Source organism: Musa acuminata, chromosome BXJ2-1 (genome assembly GCF_036884655.1).
Source record: "Musa acuminata AAA Group cultivar baxijiao chromosome BXJ2-1, Cavendish_Baxijiao_AAA, whole genome shotgun sequence".
NCBI lineage: Eukaryota > Viridiplantae > Streptophyta > Magnoliopsida > Zingiberales > Musaceae > Musa > Musa acuminata.
In genome coordinates, this window is record NC_088338.1 from 34,624,126 (window position 1) to 34,649,450 (window position 25,325).

A 25,325-nucleotide genomic window follows, 5' to 3' on the forward strand; every position below is an offset into this window, starting at 1 on the left:
CAAAGATGGGTGAGTCTCTAGCTTTAAAATCATGTCATATAAATTCCTAAATTGTATTCTTTTCATTTATTTATTTATTCATTCTTTTACTTGGGGATCTATACAACAAAAGGATTTAAATTACAAAATTTAGCCTGAATTTATGTAGTTTTGTTTTCCTAATTATGCATGAGGTGTAAATTGTTCATATCAGGTGGAGATTTAAGTGCCAAGGTGAATATGATACTTGGGCCCCCCAATCGTGTCTCAATCATTCGTGTGTAAAGTGCATTTGTTATGAAATCAGGTAAGGAATCAAAATTAGTCTTGGTATTATCTTCTCCTCCCTCTCTCATTTCTCTTTCACCATTATCAAATCCTTTAAAAAGAAAAAAAGACATGTTCTTTACCAAATCCCCTCCCCACAGAATGCTGATAGACTACACATCACTCTGCTGCCTTGTTAGAATTTTAAAGCAAACATCGATGATTCAAAAAATATGCAAAAATATCAAGCATTAAGTACTAATCATTTGGCCCTCCTTAATGAACCAATTTTTGTTCACATGTTTATTACTTTGAGTAGTGTTTTGTGTCAAAGGATATCATCAATATTGATCATACACAAAAAAACTTGTAAAATGCACCAAGCATTTAGTAATTCAAATCATTTGATGCTTTGGTTGCTATCTTTAGTGAACCTCTTTTTGTTCACATGTTTAGTAGTTAGATATTGTTTTGGACCAAAGGATATTGTGATCAACTTGCTAGGAGCAATTTAATACTTATTATATTTTTTATGCACTTCATTGTTTATCAAGCTCCAAATCATTGATATTTTCCTTATCCTCATTTTATCTATGCTTTGACATTCATCAATTGTCTTAAGTAATTTGTTGCTTGAGTTCCCTTTATTCCCTGGTTATCAATGTCAAAGCATAAATTTGACCTCCCCACATCTAAGCAACATCTAAGCAAAGAATCCAAGCTTTAGCTATATTAGTTTCTTATCTATTCAAATATGATAAGAAGAGTTGTCACTAAGTAATATTTAACTCTAATTCTTACATACAAGAGATAATAGATAAAAAGGGCAATAAGGATATGGACAGGAGCAATATACATAACTTTATCATACAAGCAACCTTATCCCAAGGAGCAGAGAAGCTATTTTTGTGACTCAACCTCAAGGACTGCAATTTCGTGCCGACCTATCACAGACTTAGTTGGAATTGCCTAAGTTGAGGCACCCTTGCGGCAAAGTTACGGACTTAGATAGAGTTGCCTAAGTCGTGAAGCACCCTTACACCAACTCCTTGGACTTAGCTAGGATTGCCTAAGTTATGAGGCGCCCTTGCGACCTATGCGTCCGCAAAGGGTCAGCCTAGTTGCAACCTCGTACAAGTCTCGAAGGACCTGTAAAACAGAAAGTTGATTAGATTAAAAACGAGCGACAGACAAATCCCGACATCTCGCGAAGAGAGAAGCTTTACAAGCAATTCAGCGAGCACCTTGAGTGCAAGAGAGAAAAGAGAGGAAGGAGAAAACAAGGACTTTAGAAGATAGAACAAATAGTTGCAAGTCCACAAACAACTGTTCACTGGGTGCCGGGCACGAAAGCAAGTTCCCATCAAGTTAACGTGCGAACTTGTGAAGATTGTTCAACGCCCGATAATATACTGAAGCCCCATCCAACCCTATGCCACCCGGGGGGTTCCAAGGTGCTGAAATGGCTTACGTTTTGTATGCAGCTGCGGTTTGCAAAAAACAAACTGCGACACGTGAAAACGAAGCCATTTTGGGGCAGTTCGGCCTGGCGCGGCGAGCGGTCGCACTGTAGCGCTGCGAACTATCGTTGCTTACATTTTCCAGGCAAAATCACACAAAATCAAGGCAAAACATGATGCCATGTCTCTGTACAAGCATGCAAAAGTGACGAACGGTTCGTTGAACAAAGTTGTTGTAGGTGCGCGACGACCGTTCGTGACATTCTCCCCCACTTAAACTGTCAACGCACTCGTCAACGCTTGTTGGTAGTTGTTGACGACTGCTTCTTCATGTCGTAGGGCATCTTCGAGCTCCCAACTAGCTTCGATTCGGGAAAGCTTTCGCCACTTCACCAAGTACTCAATCTGCTCAGCTCCATTGGGTAGCTTTATCTTACAATCCGTTAAAATGGTTTCAACTCGCTTTTCGTAGAAGGCTTTGGTGGGGGATAGTTGAGTTGAAACACTTCGGGAAGCATATTGCGGATCTGAATGGTAGACTTTCAAGTTACGGGCGTGAAAAACATTATGAATTTTGAGCCATGCCGGCAACTGCAACTTGTAAGAGACGTTGCCCACCCTACTGATAATTGGGAAGGGCTCTTCATACTTGTGCACCAATCCTTTGTGTACTTTGTTTCTAAAGAATTAGAGTGATGCTGGTTGGAGCTTTACCAACACCAAATCGCCGACTTTGAATTCCTGCGGTCGCCTTCCCAAGTATGCCCACTTCATCATTTTGGTCGCCTTCTCCAAGTAAGCCCGTGCAATATCCGCATTTCGATGCCATTCTTTTGCAAAGTGATATGCTAACGAACTACTCCCAGTATACCCGGTAGCCAAGGTGTGAGGAGTCGACGGTTGTTGTCTTGTAATGATCTCGATGGGGCTCTTGTTAGACGCAGAGCTCCGCTGCAAGTTGTAGGAGAATTAGGCTATGTCCAACAGCTTCACCCAATCTCGTTGGTTGGCACTCATGTAATGCCAAAGATATTGCTCAAGGAGCGAGTTTATCCTTTCAATTTGGTCATTCGTCTAGGGGTAGAGGCTTGTGGAGAAGTATAACTTAGACCCCAACAATTTGAATAGCTCGGTCCAGAATCATCCCAAGAATCAAGCGTCTCGATCACTGATGATATTGTGCAGGACTCCCCAATATTTCATCACATTCTTCATCATCAGCTTTGCCGTCTCCTCTGCTGAACAGTGTAGGGGTGCAGCAATGAAAGTTACATACTTTGAAAATCAATCGACCACCACGAGTATCGATCTGAGTCCCCCTACTGCCCACAAGCTTAATATGAAGTCCAAGGAAACGCTCTCCCATGGCCTTTCTGATACAGGCAACGACTCCAAAAGTTCGACCGGCTTCCGCTGCTCCACCTTGTTTTGTCGGCAAGTGAGGCACATTCGAACATATTCCTCCACATCAATCCCCATCTTCGACCAGTAGAAGGCCCTCTCCACAAGAGCCAAGGTTCTGTGAATACCGGGATGTCCAGCCCAAAGGGAATCGTAACACTCTCTTAAAAGTTCACGCCTTAAATTGTCCACTCGAGGAACATAAACCCTATTTCCTTTTGTGTAAACGAGTCCCTCCTAGACCCAAAATTGTCGTGCCTTACCTTCTTTGATGAGCCGCATCAGGGTTACTGCCTGAGAATCACTGTACAGTCCATCCCTGATCCTGGAATGGCCTTCTTTGATGAACTCCTTCAGAATGTTCGCCACCATAGTAGGTTCATGAATGGCCTCCTCGTCGAAGGGCTTTAGCTTCACAATAGCCACGAATGTTAATTCGCCTTTTCGTACCCCTTTCTTCAGTTAGTCGATATTTGTTGGGGGTCCCTAGTTCCTCTCCGAGAGACGGGTACCACACAGGGGTCGTCACCTCCCATCATACATAGGGAGTTTAGGAACGACATTGGCACCAACTTCGTCACGTGCATGAACTCCATTCCGAGAATCACTTGGAAGTCATCCAATGGCACCGCCATCATGTTTGTGCTCCCGATCCATGTTCTAATCTTGATGGGGACTCCCTTTGCTAGCCCGGAGATCCGCTTAGCCTCCAAGTTCACCGCCTTTATCCAACTTGGGTTCTTCTCCAAGATCAGCCCAAGTCGCTTTACTTCTCGATCGGCAATAAAGTTGTGGGTAGCGCCCGTGACCACCATTGCACGGGTTGTTTGGGCATTGAGCTTAATGTCCACATACATCAGCTCGCTACTCCCTGCTTTCAATGGCTTTGCCTTCATGTTCTCCCCCACTTGACCCTGCAATGCATTCAACAAACACATTGCTCTCATTTGGGGACCTTGCGACTCCTCATCGTCGTTGCTGGATTCTGAACTACTTGAACTGAGGGCGACGGCCTTGCCCTTGTCTAACTTAGGAGGATGGATTGAAACTGTTAAGGCATTGAGTGCCTGTTTCTGTGGCCAGTCCCTCACCATGTGCGGCCCTCCACACAAGAAGCATTTGCCAGGTTTTGGAGCTTTGCCTTTTGAGCTTGTCCTTTGTGGGAACTCTTCTTTATTTGTTCGCCCCCGGGTTCCTTCCCTCGAGAATATTTTGGAGGGCGATTTCCTGAAGATTGTTTCCTTTTCCCCGAGTCCTCCGAGGAAACAAAGTCGGTGAGCCTTTCTGCGGCCGCAATTGCCCCAATCACATCGGTGACATTCCTTCGTTGTAGTTCCTGTTGAGCCCATGGCTTCAGGCCATCGAGGAAGCTGAACAACTTATCCTTCTCGGACATGTCCTATATGTACAGCATCAGTGCAGAAAATTGCTTCACATAGTCTCCGATGGAAGTGCTTTTGGCAGAGTTATCTCAACTTCCTTCTTGCAATGAACTTTGTGTTCTCGAGTAGGAACTGAGTTCTCAACTCCCGCTTCAAGTCCTCTCATGTGTCCACTCAACACCGACCTTGTTGGATCTCCTCCCAACGAGTTCGCCACCAAAGTTTTGCATCTCCATTCAGATACATGGTTACTATTAAAACTTTGGTATCTTCAGAATCAGGCCTTGTAGCTCGAAAGTATTGTTCCATACCAAACAAAAAATTCTCGAGCTCTTTTGCGTCCCTGGCACCTCCATTGCAATGAGGCTCAGGTGCCCTCAAGTTTTGTGGTGACGTAACGCCAGTGTTGCTCCCTCCCGCATTTAGTGCCCTTGTGAGTGTTCACTCTGGAAGTGAGTTTCGCCATGACTTTGTGCAAATGTTGCACGGAGTCTTTGGTATCATCCATCAGTCGATCGACTAGGGCCTCCACCTTGTCGATTCGAGATTCAGCTTCTTCTTGCGAGATCTCTACCTCAAGAAGCTTTCGTTGGCCTTGGTAGAGTTCCTCCAAGCTCGCTTCAAGAACATCCAGGCAGGTTTCCGCCACTATGAGTCTCTCTTTATGGCTCTTCTTCCCGGTTGGCGCTCTAGATTGCGCCTCCTCCGCTCGCGGAGAGTAGCCAACATATCGCTCATCATGTTTGGTGTCACGCTCCTCCAGAGCGACTCCAACAGCATAAGAGCGAGTTTGCACTTGCAGCCCACCTGCGATTGCTTGGGGCAACGGTCCGGCTTGTCACGGACAAACTTCTAAACAGGATGTTTAATGTAATACTTATGTATGTCCATGTCTTTTGGTATGTTCATGCTTTGTACAGCATGTAGAGGGACGACCGAAGGCTTAATAGTCCCATTTTAGTTAGGTTGGTGGCCGCTTTAGACTTGTAAATAAAGGTTGTGTCATGTGGACACGTGTGAGAGATTTTCGGTCTGTAATGGACCATTTTACCCTTTGTTGTGTAACTGTTCAGAGCTTGTAAAGTCTGTTTGTAATTTGCATTGTCTATGAAGTATTTCCTGGAATGTTTGCTTGTGGATCCCGAATGAGCCGTTTTCTCTAACCCGTTCTCTCTTTTGTGGGTCCTAAGGGACCGTGGGAGGCTTCGGGGAGGCTGACCTTTACGGACGGACACGCAAGGGTGCCGCACGACTTAGGCAAAACCAGCTAAGTCCGTGACAAATGGTATCAGAGCGGGACAAACACTCATAGAAACACTTAGCATGCAAATGTGGGGGACCTAGCGAGGCTGCGTTGAGGGCAGTCAACACACGCGCGACCGTTTGGGGGAAAACGGGCATGGAGATGTAGGGAAAAGGAGTCGCTCGGAGGAGCGGGCATCTGACATTGGCATTCAGAGGAATGGCCAACCCTTCGCGCAAGAGGCACCACGAGAACGGGCAAGCTTGGAAGAATGCGGAGCGCACAAAGGTTGGGATGGCTGAGTTTGAGCTACGGCTCAACGTTGACAACTATACTTGATGGTGCTCAAGGCAAACGAGGCGCTTGGTAAAGGATAAGACCATGCAAGGTGGAATGAGTTGCTCAACGACCGAAAGAGTTATGCAAAGCTCACAGAGGTGAGGGGAATTGCTAACTCAAAGAATTTGGTACTCATGCATGGGCTTGTATGCGGACGATGGAATGTTCGTGGTCATCCCAAGGCGACCGAAACTCGGTGCCATGGAGCATTGAAACTTTCTCTTCGGCATGTGAAGGATACGTTCGTAGGAGGCTGAAGTGTGCAACGAGTTCAGCATGTTGCTCGGCCTTCAATGGTGCAGCGGGGGCTGTATTGACGTGGAGTCGCAATCTAGCAAGTGCGTTTGCAGGAGGCAGAACAATGCACAGTTTGTTCAGCAGATCGGAGTAATCCAAGGGTATGGTGGTCTCCGAAACGAAGAGAGATGTTGCTCCAACGAGACAGTTATCCAGAAGGGATAAGTCCCGGCTCTCCAAAGGGAGAATCATGTGGGACGGACCTCACATGTTGAGGAGTATCTCAACAAACAACAACTCCACGAAGCTCAATGGACTAAGCAAGTGGCAAGGAGTCGTCGTATGATCTCGCTCAAGAGAATGCATTGGTGGATGTATTACGAGATCAAGTGGGGAAGTGACCCAAAGCAATACAAATGAAGGCACACTTGGAGTCGATATGGAGATCGGACTCAAGGGAGGGCTGACCCGTGGAATGGTGGGCACGAGGGTCACCATCAACTCAATGCAAAAACGAGGCGCGGAGCAACTTGGGTGTAACTTGGCGAAGTACCCAAGCCGCATGAAGGGAGCCAGCATAGAAGATGGAACATGGAGCGGAGGCATAGTGCTTTCCTTAGACAGAGGTCAAGGACATAAACTCTTATAGAGGCAAGAGCAGGATCATGTTGTTCCATGGATCATTCATTCTGACGGAGCAGACTCATCTTGTATGGTGCCAAAGACGAAGGGAGCTTCTAGGCACATGCACCTTATCTCGGAAAAGAATTTGATGGAGGAACTAAGGCGACTCAATTTGCGGAGGCGAAGTTAGATTCAGAAGGTCTTAGCACGGGGCAAGAGGACACAGAGGCGAGTGCTCTTGAAGAATATGCCACAGTGTTGCCATTCAAGTTGCCATGAAGGAAGCGGTGTGCAGCGAAGATTGTGCTGGTAGAGGCAGAGGCTCAGGATCCAGACAATGGTGCACTAATTGCAGCGAAGTTGGGGGACTTTGGGAGCTACTAGGCGACGGACTGTCCTAGAGCGATGCTTCATCTAGGTGTGACCCAAGAGTGGGTGGATGAAGGTTGATTGCCAAAGAAGCGAACAAAATCGAAGGTGGAAGAGACCCAGCGATGTATTGGCAGAGGCCACACATAGAGGGATCACAATTCGAGTTCATCCCACAAGGATCAGAATGCAATAGAGATGTCACCAGGAGGCGACATGGTGTAGCGGATCGTGGTGGAACAATTCGTGGCAATGCGATACACACGACATAATCCCGCGAGGGACTAGATCATACGGAGGTATGATCAGGAGCTACTGGAAGCTCCACTTCGGTGAACAACACGATGATAAGAAGGGCTATGGATTCAAGGAGTGAAGGCCATGGTACCGCAGAGGCGAGTCTTCCGTGCGTGCATCGAATTTTGCATCGGATGAAAGCCTTGGTCATCAGCATATGGGGGCTGTGTTCCACTAATGGAAAAAGTTCGAATGCAAGTACCAGTAAGTCCCATGGGAGAGACTTGATCATACAGAGGTATAATCGAAGCAGCTGGAGAGTTGGACTGCTCCAGAGCTCATATTCGCTTAAGGGAGCCCGACAAGTCAGAGGACAAGGTCGAGTAAGCGAACGTTGCTACCAAGAAAGCTAAGGAGAACATAATCGGTGTAAATCCTACAACGTGATGGCAGAGGCTATGCATGGGAGTTGCAGTCTATCTTTCCATCGACCAAAGGGAGCTGCTTGGAGAACACAGAGGTATTGAAGCAGGGGGTCGAAAGGGGCGAGGAAGCGACGACGAGTCTAGAGGGACTTAGCTACCCAAAATCAAGCATCAGTTAGAATGGAGGTGGACTCGGAGGAGTGCCATAGTGGCATATCTACTGAATGTGAAGAAAAGAGATGCAGATGTGAGGCGACAGATAGTAGTGCCATGGGCATGGCAGCGCCATGGTACCACAGAGGCGGGACTTCCGTGAAAGTCATTGATCCCTTGCTCTCATGGAGGGAGAGTGCTTGGTCGTGAAAGGGGCCGAGGAGGTGGAGCATGCAAGAGGCAATCTCCAAGTACCAAGACAAGGCTGAAGGGCAGAGGCTAAGGAACTTCGTAAGACCGATGTCAACGAGTTTCTCATCAAGATAGCCGAAAGTGAAGGACTTCGGGTCATGCAAGAGTGCATGACCAAGGAACGAAGCAGGCAGTACGCGGTGCTGTACCTTTGCTACTCAGGGGAGTAGGCAGCAGAGTTGATGGAGAAGACCGTACAATCCCAGAGGCGACCAAATCTATTAGAGAATTACTCCAAGTTGGGGTGAAAACTTCCTGCATTCCATAAGTTCGATGGCATTGAGAAGGTGAATCACAGTAACTAACTCAACGCAAGGAGTGCAAACACTTCAAGTACTTCAGAAGTGTGAGCAAAGAGCAGGCGAAGGCCAGTAATCAGCTCGATGCATGGAGTACAACCTCGAGGAGGCGGGCGAAGTCAAGTAACCTTTGCCTTCTCAACTCTTAAGAGAATGGGCGAAACCGAGTACCCCAATTCTCTTATCTATCCAGCAGAGGAGCTCTGCACATGTTCAAAGACCCTTCGAAGATAATGGAAGACAATAGTTGTCAAATCCTCACCAACGGTGATCAGTGCTATTGAGAGTAGATTGTCCGCTTCATTTCTCAACGAACTGTCAATCGAAAGCGGAAGTGATGCAAACCTACTTGGAAGTGACAACACTAAGTGAAAGAAGAGTGGGCAAATTTTGTGGAGGAAGGACCCAAAAAAAAAAAATTCAAAAGTTTGCGAGACGATGCTCGTTAAAGCTCCAACAAGCATCCACCAAGTTCAAGCAGCATGAGCATTTGAGAGACTGGCACATAGTAAGGATGGTCTTTTCCTTCATCTGGAGGATCCGCAGGAACCAACAGGGATCAACACAACTCAGCCAACCCCACACTAGAGTCAGAGTTATTGGCGAGTTGAAGCAGCATGGCGGATTAAAGGTTCGACTACTCAAAAACAGCAGCGGAGAGCAGCTGGGAGCCAAGAGGCGCATTGCAGCTGGAGCAAAAGATTGAAGACTCAGCAAAGGCGAGGAGTTGCAGTGTCGACAAAGGCTTCGACGAGGACGTCGAAGGAATAAGTGGGGGAGAATGCCACGGACAAACTTCTAAACAGGATGTTTAATGTAATACTTATGTATGTCCATGTCTTTTGGTATGTTCATGCTTTGTACAGCATGTAGAGGGACGACCGAAGGCTTAATAGTCCCATTTTAGTTAGGTTGGTGGCCGCTTTAGACTTGTAAATAAAGGTTGTGTCATGTGGACACGTGTGAGAGATTTTCGATCTGTAATGGACCATTTTACCCTTTGTTGTGTAACTGTTCAGAGCTTGTAAAGTCTGTTTGTAATTTGCATTGTCTATGAAGTGTTTCCTGGAATGTTTGCTTGTGGATCCCGAATGAGGCGTTTTCTCTAACCCGTTCTCTCTTTTGTGGGTCCTAAGGGACCGTGGGAGACTTCGGGGACGCTGACCTTTACGGACGAACATGCAAGGGTGCCGCACGACTTAGGCAAAACCAGCTAAGTCCGTGACAAGCTGGCCCCGTCTTGCTCGATTCGCCACGATGCTTTGTCATGGCGAGATTGCGAAGTTTCTTCGTTGCTTGCTCGAATGGCTTGCCTGCTCTGATACCACAATGTCACGGACTTAGCGAGAATTGCCTAAGTCGTGAGGCACCCTTGCGGCAAAGTCACAAATTTAACTAGAGTTGCCTAAGTCGTGAAGCACCCTTGCGCCAACTCCTCGGACTTAGCTGGGATTGCCTAAGTCATGAGGCGCCCTTGTGACCTATGCGTCTGTAAAGGGTCAACCTAGTTGCAACCTCGTACAGGTCCCGAAGGACCTGTAAAACAGAAAGTTGATTAGATTGAAAACGAGCGACGAACAAGTCCCGACGTCTCGCGAAGAGGGAAGCTTTACAAGCAATTCAGCGAGCACCTTGAGTGCAAGAGAGGAATGAGAAAACAAAGACTTTAGAAGGTAGAACGAACAGTTGCAAGTCCACAAACAACTACTCACCGGGTGCTAGGCGCGAAGGCAAGTTCCCGTCAAGTTAACGTGTGAACTTGTGAAGATTGTTCAACGCCCAACAATATACCGAAGCTCCATCCAACCCTGTGCCACCCGAGGGGTTTTAGGGTGTTGAGATGGCTGACGTTTTACATGCAACTGCGGTTTGTAGAAAACAAGCCACGGCACGTGAAAATGAAACCATTTTGGGGCAGTTCGGCCCAGCCCGGCGAGCGATCGCACTGCAGCGCTGCGAACTGTCGTTGCTTACATTTTCCAAGCAAAAACACACAAAACCAAGGCAAAACATGTTGTCATGTCTCTGTACAAGCATGCAAAAGCGACGAACAGTTCGTTGAACGAAGTTGTTGCGGGTGCGCAACGACCGTTCGTGACAGACCGACCATGCAGGTCTATGGCCAATCCAATAGGAACTGATCTATACCAACATACTGACACATGATACCAGAAAACATGCCGATAGTTCCAAAAAATATATAGAAAATATTAAAAAATACATGAAAATTGGGGAAAAGCCTAATTTAGGATATTTTAATTAGATCTAAATGTATATTTAGCTCTCTTTCAATAAAAAAAATCCAAATAGAGAAAGGATAGTGGATTTATGTTTTTGAGACATTGATATGCAACTTTGCGACACATGTCAAATGGTTCTTCCGTTGATATTGAACAAGAGTGAGAATTTGTGAGAAAGAGTTTGTAACTTCAAGGAGGGTATACTAAAATAAGTAGTAAAACTTCAGCATACACAAAGGAAAAGGTTACCTTGCACCAAAAATTACTTGTCACTGCTGGTTTCCAGATCCTTGAGCAGTGTGAGCACTTGCTTGCTGCTGTTGTTGAATTTGGAGAAGCAAGCTAGCAGCAAACTGGAGGGTTGACTGATATCGCTGATTCTTGTCATCATCACTTTGGGATGTTCCCTGGCCATAACTTGAAAAAACATTTTGTAACTGCTGCCCTTGGGTAGGGATCTCCATATTTCCCTTTTCACTTGGTAAAGGGTTGTAAAGTTGATGCTGAGGCATATTTCCAATGCGATCATGAGCAGATGAAGAACCAAGTCTAGGTTGCTGCTGAACAATAGAACCAACCACATCAGCAGCATGTGTTGTTTGTGAACTTCCATAGTTATCACGAGAAGCAACAGGAGTATCAAACTGATAAAACTGATTGCTCTGGGTGGTGGAAAATTGTCCGTGTTGTGATATCGCATAACCATTCAACATACTAGTTGAAGCAGCCAGAGCTTGAGGCATGTTAAGAGCAGAATTTTGAATCTGCACACAACCAATTAACGGCTGCAGAGAGGGATCAGTCCCACTGGATGTGTTAGTATATGGTTGGAACTGAGAGACCGGCTGTGCCTGGTTACTGAAGTATTGCCCTAAATGTGGTTGCAGACTCTGTTGCTCCATAGAAGTAACAGAAAGACTTGTTTGATTCTCTTGCCTCCAACTTTGAGATTGCATTGATCCATCAGGCATCCCAGCATAGGATGAAGTTGGTCTCACCGTAGAGCTAGGTGGCAATTGAACAGCAGCAGAAGCTGATGATTGGTTGTTGTTGGGTATCAAAGAAGCTAAAGTAGCTATCAGATCAGGAGTCAAGGAGACCTTCAACTGGGAGGCAGCAAGAGCAGCATTGCTTTCCTGTTCCAAGGCAGTTGTTCGTGCAAGGCGTTGTTCGTTCCCATGTGGTATCAGGAATTTTTCAGTCACTGCATGGCATGCCATTTCCTCATTCAAGGACTGATTATAATCAACACTCGAAGCATGATCTTCAATACGGGAGACAAAATTGTAACTTTTCTGTGAGCTAGGTACATTTTGCCGATCAGTGTGATGAGATGTTAGGGGAGGAACCGTCAGTTGTGATTGTTGCACAGCCACACTGATCGGTTGCTGTGGCATGTTCAGAACAACACCATAGAGACGTTCAGGACCACTGACACCCAGTACCTTGGTCAGGAATTCAGATGGAGGCACCAAAAATAGTGTAGTACCATCCTCAAGCTTCACAACCCCAGCACGATTTTTTAAACCCAGGTACCGGAGAAAATCTGTGTACGAGGCAAAATCTTCTTCACTATCTGGTAGAAAGAAGACAATGTCGAAACTAATGGCTTCATCATAATGTTTTGAAAGCATATCTAATCCAGTTCTGGCTGAGCAGTTAACAACATCAGGTCTGCCAAAAGATGTCATATCACAATGGTCAAATAAATCACTTTGCTCATATAAACCAAGCATGCAAAGGGAAAAGAAATTCAGACTTACAAAGGAGAGTCAATGCCCTTTCCTATTGGTATACAGCGAGCATAACAAACATGAGTTCCACCTTTAGCAATAACACCGCGCCAACAGTAGTCTTTATCAGAAGAGTGTACATCACGATGGCTATGAGGGGCAGGACCAAGTTGACCTCGACTAGAAGCACCTCCATCAGGATGAGAAAACAGAAAGGGGTGCTCCCCAATCTTGCTGCTGTCAACCCTCCTTGCATGAAGTAAACCATTATTGGTGGGAGAAGTATCCACCCTCAACCTCTTTGTATCTCTTATGTCAAGACCATCCCATCCTTCAGGCATGGGTCGGACAGCTTGGAGAACACCTGGAGGAGAAGGTAGAATGCCTGGAGCTGAAGGAGATCGGTGTCTCCAACTATGAGGTATAGATTTGCTAGCATCGACATCAAACAAGTTTGGTGCAAGACCACCAGATTCATGGAACTCAGGTCCCACATGATGAGCATCAAATCCTTGAGGTCCAAATGACCTTTTGAAGATATTTGTTCCAGGCATTCCATTAGGGTTTAGTGAGCCAGGAAAATTATCCAGGGCAATTGAACGGCCAGGACCTAACATTTCCAAAGGCCCAAAAGGGCCTTCATCCAAAAACATCTCGGGTCTACGTGTTCTTAACGCAGAGAAAGGTGGCAGATTATCCTTACCACGTGCAAGTTCACTACTTGAGAAGAGTATCTGTATCCGAGGATCATTAAAAAGACGGCCTTGTAGGCCTTCTTTGGCACGCCTAGCTTCATCAACGCTTCTAAACTCTACAAAAGAATAGTGCCTCGATGGAAAGCACTTTATCCTTTCAATTTCACCAAAAAGAATCATAGCATTATGAAGCATCTGCTCATCAATTTGAACTGAAGGTGGATATCCTACCCACAGAACATTGCTTGGCTGACCATCTCTGTGAGCTCCATGAGACTGAAATTATAAAAAAAAACACAAAATCATGTGAATATAAATATAAAGCATTGTCCATTCCTATGTGCAGCAGCAAAAGACAAAGAGATTCAGCATGATTTGAACTTTTGTGTTCAAAATGTACCATATCCCTCTTAGACCCAAGCAAAGAAGAATTATGAAAATTTCTCAAGTCATCTGGTGGAACAGATCGTTCTAGTGCTCCCAAAGTCCGGTTGCCGAAGTATCCGTTTCTCGAATCATGGCGGTCAGGCAAATCCTATTTCATTAACAGCATTGTTATGAGCAAGAAGCATAAGTAAATTATCCTAAAGATGCATATCAAATGCAAAATCATCAAGATAAATGACTGCATTACTACAGCCCATGCCCATTGACATTTTTCTGTTCCAGCACAAAATCTACACTAGGCATGAATCAATGCTGGTGTCATGCCACACAGCAATCATTGATCAAGATAACTTACAAGCAAGAAGCTCAAAAATATCTAATGGTACCACCAGGCTATATAGAGTACTGACCCTTCTAGGAGGTAGAGATCGCAGAAAATCTACACATAATAGTTCACCAGCTAACCGCTTCCCCTTCATATTTTTGTGAGCAGCAATGGCATCTTCCAATTTGTGATATTCGATAATAGCTGAATTCCGATCCCTAAAGAATTTATAATCTTCAATCTTACCAAACTTCGAAAACTCATCTTCAAGTTGTTCCTTTGTTATGGATGTATTAAACCCACCAACCCATATCTGCTTAGCCGCTTTTGGCTGCATCAGAAAATTAAACACAAAATTATTATTAAATAGAAATACTTAACTACATGTTGTAGCATTCAATTATAATATGTCAGCTTTATGACATGCAGACATTGTTTATCTGCTTAGTCTACAAATAGATTGACTAGAACGGAATAATGTACGTTTGCATTAGTCTATCTTCCTGATTCTTCTATAAAAATGCCATATCTTTTAAACTCATTTATATTATCTATCAAAATAACAAGAACAGAATAACTGTTTTCAGCTAAGAATGATTACACAATACAGTGAAATATGAACATAGCATAAATAACAATAGGGTAAAACTCCATAAAACCTGATAAATAAACCAATAAATTTGTGTTTTATCAAATGAACCAGCCCACATGAAAGATTTAAATAACACAATTTCTCTCTCTAACCTATGATCAGCAACAAACAACAAAAATAAGTTGGACTACAGGCTAAAATTTAAAGTTCCTCAAGACTTCAAGCTAAAGCAATAATATTGTGATATTTAAAACAACATCACAAAGAAGGAGGCTATGCTACAAAGCATTATGCTAAATTCATAAAGTCCAGATCAGTTGACAGCTCCTTAAAATAAATGCTAGTACATCAAAACTACTCACACCAAGGTTCCCTAGTTCATTTCACTATATTGACATAATTTCAAAATGTTACTTCTGCAGTGAAATAATGATGACCTGAAGAGCACCCAAATTCACAGAGTAGCTTCAAAATTTATGATATGTAGCTTATCAGGCATGTAAACAATTTCAAAATCACAATACATGGACTGATAGCTTCTATCCAAGATGGTACATATACTAAAAATGATTATTTTCTAACAATTTAATGCAGGATTAACCAGACATCAGAAATTGAGGATTGCAATTTTGCCTGGACTGGTATGTACCAACTGGTGTTTAATGATTCGAACAAGGGCCACAACACAGACCATCCCATTTCAGGCGGTCCAATGATGGCCTAGGTTTTACCACGCTATAACATGCGAACCAAAAGATAAGCTAGGCTCAGGATTTTTTTTACTTCTTTTTTAGTTTAAGGTTAATCCTAAATCAATAATCCCTCACACTGTGGCTTTCTCTGTTGATATCCACTTGCCTCACTTATGCTACCCTCTCTTGCATTGCCCATGCTGTCAGCCTGCCACTCATGCAGCCAGATACCCCTTATCCTCCTCTTTGTGCATTCCCACCCCCTTCCCTTTTTTGCTTTCTCGGTATCATACGTACAGACATAATGTGTGTCGACATGGCAATACATATCAAACCCACATGGGTCCAGACAATGACCAACACAGGTCTGATACCCAAAATTGCAATCCTCGTAATGAAACTACTAAAAAGCCTTTAGTATGTTGGGATTGCTTGCCATATATAAACCAGCAAATGCACACATGATCAACAAATGAATATTTATAATAGAAAAAATAATGTCATGCATTTATAATGAAGTATTTCAAACAAGGCATTTTTACAAAAAGAAATATTAGTCCCATTAATCTATCAGCAGAAGCTATTTGAGATAAAAATCATTTTCACAAGGCTAGTACACATTTTTACTAAAGAACAAATTTGATGCTACAAGAAAAAGAATATCTGAATTATTCATGCATTTAAAAAAATGAAAAATACTTTGCATTTAACAAAAAATATAAAAAATGATATTTGTCTCATAAGAACCTACATCAGCGCAACTGGATACAATATCACATCTGATTATGAGATATCATTGGTGCCTTAAACACTATGACTAACAAGATATCCTAAAACAGGTCTTAATCACTATGTAGACCTCAAACCTATGCTTCTAAAATCTATTATAAGAGACATCCTTTATGCCTTGACACCATGACTTACAAGATGCCCAAGGACAAAAGACTGGCATATATACCTACAGAACAATAAATGTAATCGGAGATGTATGTTTGATTGAAATGTTATATTTATATTTACTCGCAATGACATCTGCCATGACTATAGTACTATATGTAAAATTTTATCGATGTGTATACAACAATGGATACAAGGACATATATAAAAATATGATATTTATACTGCCCGTACCATATGGGGCAAAATTGCAAACCTTGAAAATATCACAAGGGGGGGAAGGTGGGATCATCAAGTCTTCAGCTTTCAGCATGTGTTACATGCCAACATAACTAAGAATATGTTTTTCATTGTTTGCTAGCGTGTGCTGGTTTCTCATACATGAGAAGGTGTTACATCAACTTGTGTGGACCCAGCTTGGCTTGCTGACATACCTTGGCATGTGCTAACACTGCTAGCACTATTAGCTTACATTGTCTATGGCTTACAGTATCTATAAATCTAATATCTATTTCACAAATAAGTACCACACATATCATAGAAAATCATAAACAGATGCTAACAAAGATATATCTGACTGACATATGCAAGAGGCTCTAAAAAGAAACATAGTGCCCATGGATAGACAACTGTGCAGATACACCAGGACAAAGAAAATATATCTTCCATTCCTTGCATATGGACAAAATGTTTTCTCCTTTTGATGACCTAAAATATCATATCAGGAACCTATTTATATTTTTTTGACTTTGACAAAATGATGCAGCTGCATTGAGTTAAAAAAGAGATGCAAGGCTATTGTTCAATTAAAGAAGAAATCCAAGTCTACCAGAGTTGAAAAGTTAAAGGTGAAGATGTTAACTTATCATTGAAAAGAAGCACTTCATTTCAAAATTTGGAGTATGCTTACATGATTGTGTCGCAAACCCAAATGGCAACTTTGCTCTGCTTTTTGGTGCTTTCATACTAAAGTGTTGTATAAATTGTTTTTCAATTAGTCCCCATACATTAAAAGAAGGCAATGTAGCAAGTTGGTATTAAAAACTAAGTATGGTGGTTACTTTCAGTTTCTCTTACTAGAAATAGTTCAACAAATGTAATAAAGTTTTTTCCACCATTTGGTATATGATGACTAATTTATAATATAATGCTGCTCAGAAAGACATGCACAAATATCTACCAATCCAACCAAGGAACAGTTCTGGACCATATAACTTGATGTTAATCGGAATTTGTATTTTTATTATCTTTAAGTAACATTAAGCAGCACAAACCTATATATTGACACTCTCAATATGATAAATTGTCAAAACCAGTATTGGACCTTGGTCATCATTGTAAAAGGGTTAGCAAAAGGTCATGCCAATGCATGCACATATTGATGGCATGAACTATAAGATAGAATTTACTATTTATTAGAGAGTGATCCAATAGCTAATAGTTAGAATTTTTTTAGAGTTCCTAATTCAATCAAGGAAGTGTTGAATCTCGAATTTTGATAATGAAACTAATTGATAGTGTTTATGATCTGATCTGCATTTTGAGTGACGTAGGAAGCTTCGATCAGAAAGAGACAATTAAAATAGGAAGAATCATATTTGGCCGGAGAAAAACATGTCAGAATATTGGACGTCAAACCGAAGGATCGGTCGACGTATCAGCAGAAGGCTTTGAGCCATGGGTTCGAGCATCGGACCAAGAAGAGCGAAAATTGCACCAAGGAAATCAGAGTTGCGAAGGTCAACCGGCCAATTGGGCAATAGGCCGCAAGAGAGAACAATGCGTCGAAAAATCGGACGAGACGTCGATGAATCAATGACATGTCGGACAATATTTGATTTAGCTTTGTAATAATTGTCTAGATTGAAGTAGGTTTTAAGTGTACAGGATTAACTATGATAGCGATCAAGGCATAAAGCAAAATGAAATCCTGAAGTCAAGAACGAGATTTCGTTGGGAGTTCGAGAGTTCGTCGGAAGTCCGGACGTTCGTCGGAAGTTCTGCCGAAATTGACCGAGAAGTCCAGGAGCTTGCCAAAGAAGCTCGTCGAAACTCGTCAAGAAGATCGTCGTGAAATCCAATCGCTTATCGGGAGTCCGCTGGAACATTACCAAGAGATCGTCGGAAGTTTGTCGGAAGATCGTTGGAAGCTTGCCGAAAGAAACCTAGACTAACCGAACTTGATTTGTTTAGTGTATGCCTTAAAATTCGTAATTAGCACATAATTAGATTGGAATTGGGCCAATTGGGCCTAAGTTTAGGCTGTGTTGGGCCAAGTGAAAGGCCCAAACAGTAACCCAACAGGTGGAACCGTCATGGCACATTCTCCGAGACTATGTCAGGCGATGGTACCGCCCAATGGTAGGGTGTAAGGCGATGGTACCGCAAGACTGAGCGATGGTACCGCCCAGTGTCAGTGTCAGTGCTACAGGCAATGGTACCGCCAGTACCCGGAGGACCTGGGATGAGACATTTTTAGGCTCCAAGTTTGAATCCACTTGAGGCCTATAAATACCCCTCTCATCCCTGGTTAACATACACAAGCACAGAGAACTTAAAAATGAGAAAATGCTGTAGCAATTACTTGAGAGATTCCCTCCTCTAACTCTAAGTTTAGAATTTTGTTTAAAGAGAAGTGAGTGCTTATAAAAGGTTATCTCCTAAACCTGTGAAAAGGAGAAGAGGGGTGTAAAAGGGTAGTTGATCTTAGCCCATTGAAAGAAGATCGTTAGTGGATGCCCATGATCTCGACGGAAGAGGAATCGGGAGTGGATGTAGGTCACGACGACCGAACCACTATAAATTCTTATTTGCATTTCTGCTTTGCTATTTACATCTATTGCAAACTATCATACTTCCTCATTACTTTAGCTACACACTCTTACGAACGTGTTTCAAGTTAATATCTTTCCGAAACGGGTTTAATCGAAACGAAATTTTGAACCAACGACGTTTTTATCCGCTGCACTAATTCATAATAAGAAGAAGTGCTAAAAAGAGAGGTTCTAAATGTCAAGAAAAATAATAGCTTATCGAAGCTAGAAAAGACAAAAATAATAGCTTATCTTTATTATGAAAAGAAAATTGAGTTCGCAACATGGAATGAATCATTTTTGTTCTCTTAAGGGATCAAGTTCGAAATAATTTCACTTGCGTGACAATTTACTCACATCATGACAAACATCAAACCCTTTTCTACTACCTTGATTATAATCTTCGGCTTGAGAAAATAAAAACTAAAGGAACAATATATTAGTGTTCATAAAAAGAAACATGATTGATTAAGTTTGTGGCAGCTGAAGCATGCTAAATTTACGCTTCCTATTAATCGGTAACCTATTCAAAGGGGGAAAACCACAAAAGTTTTCTTTTCTTCAAGAGCAACAAGAGGATATACAATAATTATAGTCGAGAATACAGTAATTAAAAAACGTATATTTTAAGAAACTTAAAACAACAATTAATTACCAATGTTACAAATGAGCATTCAATTTTATTCATGCAAAATATGATGGACACTCATGTGATTTACACAATGATATAGCGAACCGATCTTCCATTTTTGCACTAAAACCATAACCATATTCTATTGTCATTTATTTTGCATTAATTTTTGTAAGTAGTGCCTGGGAAGCAAATTTGTAAGAAAAAAAGAGAACAAAACATATATGTACCTGGGAAGCAAATTAGTGAACTACAACTATATTCTATTGTCATTTATTTTGCATTAATTTTTGTAAGTAGTGCCTTTGCTGTTTATTTCATTGTCACAAAGCCAAACCAGAAAATGGACCAGTTTGGATCTGATTAATCATAAGAACTGCCATATAAGAAATTGGGCTTGATTATGTTGGCTGGTCACAATCCCAGACCTTTACATAAAGATCCTAATTTATACGATCGCCAGTATGATCATTCAAGGGAGCCTCATCCAAAGAAAACTGTAGTTGAATAGGAAATGAGTATAATCTTCCGAATAAATCTACACTAATACTCATAATGTTTCTACCAAATTATTTGACAACTTCCACAGCTATTATGTATCATCAAAATTTTTTGGTCCTCAAGATGCGTAGTTCATTGGAATTTCTTGACGAATTGCATTTTACAAAAAAAAACAGATCTTATTCTCTCCTTCCGATTATATTTTCTTCCGAGTGTAACGTAGACATGTTGATATCGATCGAAATGCCAAAAAAAAGCTACCCGATGTAGAAAATTAGAGATAACTATTTTGATTGCTATGGTTTTTTGCTTTGGATAGAGCCAAACATGAGCAAAAGATTATTTAAGCAGATCTTGTGCACTGATTGAATGAGTAATCCATTTTGAAATTGTTTCAAATTGCTTCAAAATACATGTATCAAGTCTGAAAAAGAATCAAAGGCTCACCTACGTTAAGGATCTCCATCTTCTCGTAGGAAGTAGTAGTGTTAGTGCTTGCTACCTCAATTCTATCCTTTATTTTAAATATATTTATTAGCATTTGTATACATATACATATGTAATGTTTATGAAGTACAAATCTAACAAACCATTATGCTGAATAGCCAAATTTCAAGGAACCTAGTCAAATTTATTAATCTACGATTGGAGTCTTCAAACAATATGTTCTTCGTTCCACCCGTATGTTCTACTACTTAATCAAAGATGTTCAGTGTTAGGCAATTCAGTTTATACTTCACTGGAAGTAGCACCACGCTATTAGGTTGCGACATGAGGATGGACGTGTAATCTGTAATAATGGGCAACACTGGGGTTTGCCCAGTTTTGATCCGGTCTTTTATCATTATTAATAAACGAAAGTCCTACTTGATAGATGCCCCAGCTAACGAATAAGGGTAGATAAAACACATTTCTAAGAACCACGTGTTGGAGCTTGCTGGATCCTATTGACCACATCGATGGTGATATTAGAAAGGTACTTGTGTCTCCGTCGCATGCAAAAGCAGCTTATTTCCTAATGATCGATTTCATGTTGAAAAGCAAATATAACGAATGATTCAACCCTGCGAAATGAACCTAATGAATGGTTCAACATTGAAACACTCCCATTCAATTTCCACACGAAATCGTAGATTCAAAAAATTAAACTAACTCTTCCGTTAATTTAGCTAATATCCATGTCAGGTTACACGAAAGGGGGGGTACAAACCGGTCGGGCAAACTCGGTCCTAGATGCAGTCCCATGGATTGTGGTACCCCGAAGGGCTTCCTTTGCAGCCTTGGCTTCATCGACGTGCCGGAAGTATACGAACGTGTACCAGCTCCTCGACCCGCGCATCGTGGTACAATCCAAGGCGCCATGCTTCGCGAGGACGGCCATCACGTCGGAATCGGTAGTGTCGGCGGGAAGGTTCCCGACCCAGAGGGTGTTCGATGGGCCCTCATCGCTCTCTGACTCCTTGGATGGTGGCGGCCTGCGATGGTCCGAGGATCCGGATCCGCCGGCCGAATTGTTCGCTGACATCGCCGGCTCCGCAGGAACCCTAGACAATTTCTATGGAATCCACGAGATCTTGCGACACAAGAGCGACGAAAATCGATCTTCAGGGAAGATTTCGGAAGCGTCGACGTTGATTCGGTAGAACGACGGAGACAAAAGGGAGAGGCAAAAGAAACCCTAGCGCGATGACGGGGGCGATTTGCGACCCTCGCCTCATATGTCGGTGCGAGTTGTGGACGTGGCCTGTTCAGGGTCACGACGAACGTTACGCCAAGGGATACGACTGCCTGGCAATGGGCTTCTCGGGCTATTAAAGCAACAGGATAAAAACAACAAGATGATGATGTAATAATAATAATAATAATAATAATATTGATGTTGAATAAATCATGTCATTAAGAGTAACGTAACGGGTTTGGACTTCGAGTCACATAGTTTTAATGTAATATTATATAGTTGAATTCACTATTTTTATACTGATTGATATGGATGATTTTTTCTCGTACCAGCTCATTTATTACAAAGGTCGATACCTAAGAACGACTCTAGATTACCAATCTCAATATAATATTACCAACTCATTTTTAAAGTGCGTCCCGATGTACCCCGCATCATTGAATAGCAATAATCATCCTATCTTATTAAGATCAGAGACTAGAATGATCAAGTAGTTAACTTGATCTTATCCCAGATCAGCCGATAAAAAGGCCCAAGTATCAAGTATAAAAAGGTACCCATCAGCTCACGCTAAAGGGGAGCTCTTCACACACTAACTCAATCATACAACTTATATTATTGTCTTTTCCCTTTCTCTAACTTAAGCATCAAATGAGTCACATCGGGCAACCCTTGACGTTGGCTTGTCATGTAGGATCGCTGGCCGCACAAAAACACCCGGACGACCTAGCCCTCGAGGAGGAACCTTTGTTAGGATTATATCGGTACTAAGAGGGAGGTTGAATTAGTGCTTTCGAAAATCTTTGACGGTTCGAAAACTTATTCGATAAAGCTCATATCAGAAAGATGTTTAACTTGAAAACGTTCATAAGGATGTAATGAGCTAGTAAAGCAGTTTGCAATAAAGGTAAACAGCAAAGGAAAAGAGTATACCAAATTTATAGTGGTTCGATCGTCGTGACCTACGTCCACTCCCGATTCCTCTTCACTCGAGACCACCGGCTTTCACTATTGATCTTCTTTCAACGGGCGAAGATCAAGTACTCTTTTATAACTCTTTCTCCTTTTTACAGGCTCGTGAGAGAACATTTATAAGTTTCATACATCTCCTAAAATGAACTCTAAACTCTAAAAGGTGTAGGGAAACACTTCACACTTTTTAAGTTTTTTTAACTCTTTTTTGTCAAGGATTTTTTTCCCTTTTTTATCCTTTTTTTTCTTGCTTACTCAAGCAAAAAAGAGTGGGGTATTTATAGACCCAAAATGACTTCAAAAATGGAGCCAAAAAAGATTTCAACCCGGGTTTCCCAAGTCCTGGTGGTACCATCGCTTGCAGCACTGTCATTGGGTGGTACCACCGCCCAATCTAGTCATACCATCACTTGATACACTAACACTAGGCGGTACCATCGCCTAGTCTGGTGGTACCACCGTTTGATAGCTTAGAAAAGTATGCTCTTAACTTTTGTAGCTCATAGGTAGTTCCACCTAATCTTGGGTCACTGAATGGGTCTTTCACTTGGCCCAAAATAGTTTCAACTCAAGCCCAATGGGCCCCTAATTGAGTTAGTAGGGTTCCTCCTAAAACTAACTCAATTACAATTATGACTACTTCAATCTAGACACAATCGATTACAAACAAAATACTATGTTGTCTGGCATATCATTGGTTCATCCAACGCTTCGTCCAATCCTTTCGGCGCATCATCCTCTCTTGCGGCATATTGCCCAATCGATATGTTGACTTTCGCAATATCCAATCTCCTTGGCATAATGTCCGATCCTTCTGGCTTGATGCCCGAACTCATAGCACGAAGTCCTTTTGCCGGTACTTCGATTGATCCTTTGGCTCGATGTTCAATCTCCTGACATGTTCCACTCCGGCCCAACATCTGATTCTACTGCTTTAATCGATTTGTCTTCCCTAATTGAAGTTAGTCCTGTATCACTTAAAATACACATTAGATCATAACTTCATCAATTGATTTTATCATCAAAATTCAAGATTCAACAATCTCCCCCATTTTGATGATGACAACCAATTGATGATGGAGTTTAAACTAAACTCACCCTATCAATATGCCATATTGAAATAAGGTTAAATTTCATAAAATGACAACTGTTGACTTTTACATCATTACATGCATCATAAAATCATGAGTATTATATGCATTATTTCAAATCATAAATATTTCAAATCATCATGGTATCAAAATATCAAAGTACATTATATCCTACTATACATGATATCATAACTTCCCCCCTTTGTCATCAACCAAAAGAAGAAGTGCAACTAGCAAGTTTTTAAAACATGCAAGCTAGTAAGATAGTATGTTTTTCACATATGAAAGTTAGTAAAATTTTTGTTTCTTTTGAGATGTGCAAGATAGCATATTTGCTTTTCTTTACGATGTTTAAGTTAGCAATTTAGCAAGATTTACATCACTTTAGAATGTGTAAGCTAACAAGTTGGCAAGTGTTACTTCTCTTTAAAGTACAAAGGCTAGTAAGTTTTGCTTTTCTTAGATGAGTAAGCTAGCACTTTTCTCTTGAGATGTGTGAGATAGCAAGTTTCTACTTTTTTGAAATGTGCAACCTAGTAATTTTGCTTTCTTTTACAATATGCATGCTAACAATTTTTGCTTCCTTTTGTAAGCAAGCAAGTTTTCTTTCCTTAAAATATACAAGATAGTAATTTTTCTTTTCTTTATAATGTGCAAGCTAGCAAGACTTTCTCCCTCTTTGTTATTGTCAAAGAGAAGGAAAGAATATAATAGTATAATTTTTTTCTTTTTACATCAATGATTCAATCATATCATGAGATATACAAATCATAAATACAAGATAATTGTATATAATGAAAATCATGTTAAGAAAGATATAATATCAAAGATCATGTGAATACCAAAAGACATGATTCATTTTGATCTCCTTAAAAAAAATAAAAAAAATCTTAAGAGATTAAATAATAAGAAAAATCTTAAGTCAAAAATTTTGAAAAAGATATTCTCTTTAGTAAATAGCAAAAAGGAACATAGAAGAATAAAAGATCTTGATTCATGTATAAGAAATCTTAAGTTGTCAAGATCATGATTCATATATTAAAAAATTTTAAGTTATAATTCCTATAATTCATAAGAAAAATTATGATTCATAGAAAAAAAATCTCCCCTAAAATAATAAGAAGGAATGATACGAGAATATACAGTAAGAAATCTTGATTAATAAAATATTTCAAGTTATAATTATGAGGAATCAAAAGAAAATTCATGATTCATTTAGATAATTCTCCTTTTGTAAATAATGAAAAAGATTTAGATAAAAGTCATTCAAATTTAAATCATCAAAATCACTTTTATAGTTCAAGAGATTCATAAAATAACATAAATTCATCAATCTCTTATTGAAAAACTCGATTGAGAAAATTTTAGGAAAAATGCTTTTCTCTTTTTAGTTGTTTCAATTCATATAATT

The 25,325-nt window shown here is 41.4% G+C and overlaps 1 protein-coding gene across 2 annotated transcripts in view; it reads right to left on the bottom strand.

The window, feature by feature from the left end:
* LOC135599123 (flowering time control protein FPA-like) overlaps positions 1 to 21,871 on the bottom strand; it is a 32,434-nt gene extending 10,563 nt beyond the window's left edge. For both annotated transcript variants that reach the window (XM_065093877.1, XM_065093878.1), the window contains exons 1-5: positions 21,384 to 21,871; positions 14,133 to 14,378; positions 13,736 to 13,870; positions 12,671 to 13,611; positions 11,157 to 12,581 (exon numbers count right to left, since the gene is read on the bottom strand). In XM_065093877.1, coding sequence (XP_064949949.1) covers positions 11,177 to 12,581; positions 12,671 to 13,611; positions 13,736 to 13,870; positions 14,133 to 14,378; positions 21,384 to 21,698 — 3,042 coding nt within the window. In that variant the 5' untranslated portion in view covers positions 21,699 to 21,871 and the 3' untranslated portion in view covers positions 11,157 to 11,176. The remainder of the gene's footprint in view (positions 1 to 11,156; positions 12,582 to 12,670; positions 13,612 to 13,735; positions 13,871 to 14,132; positions 14,379 to 21,383) is intronic.
* Between the last annotated feature and the right edge of the window lie 3,454 nt (positions 21,872 to 25,325).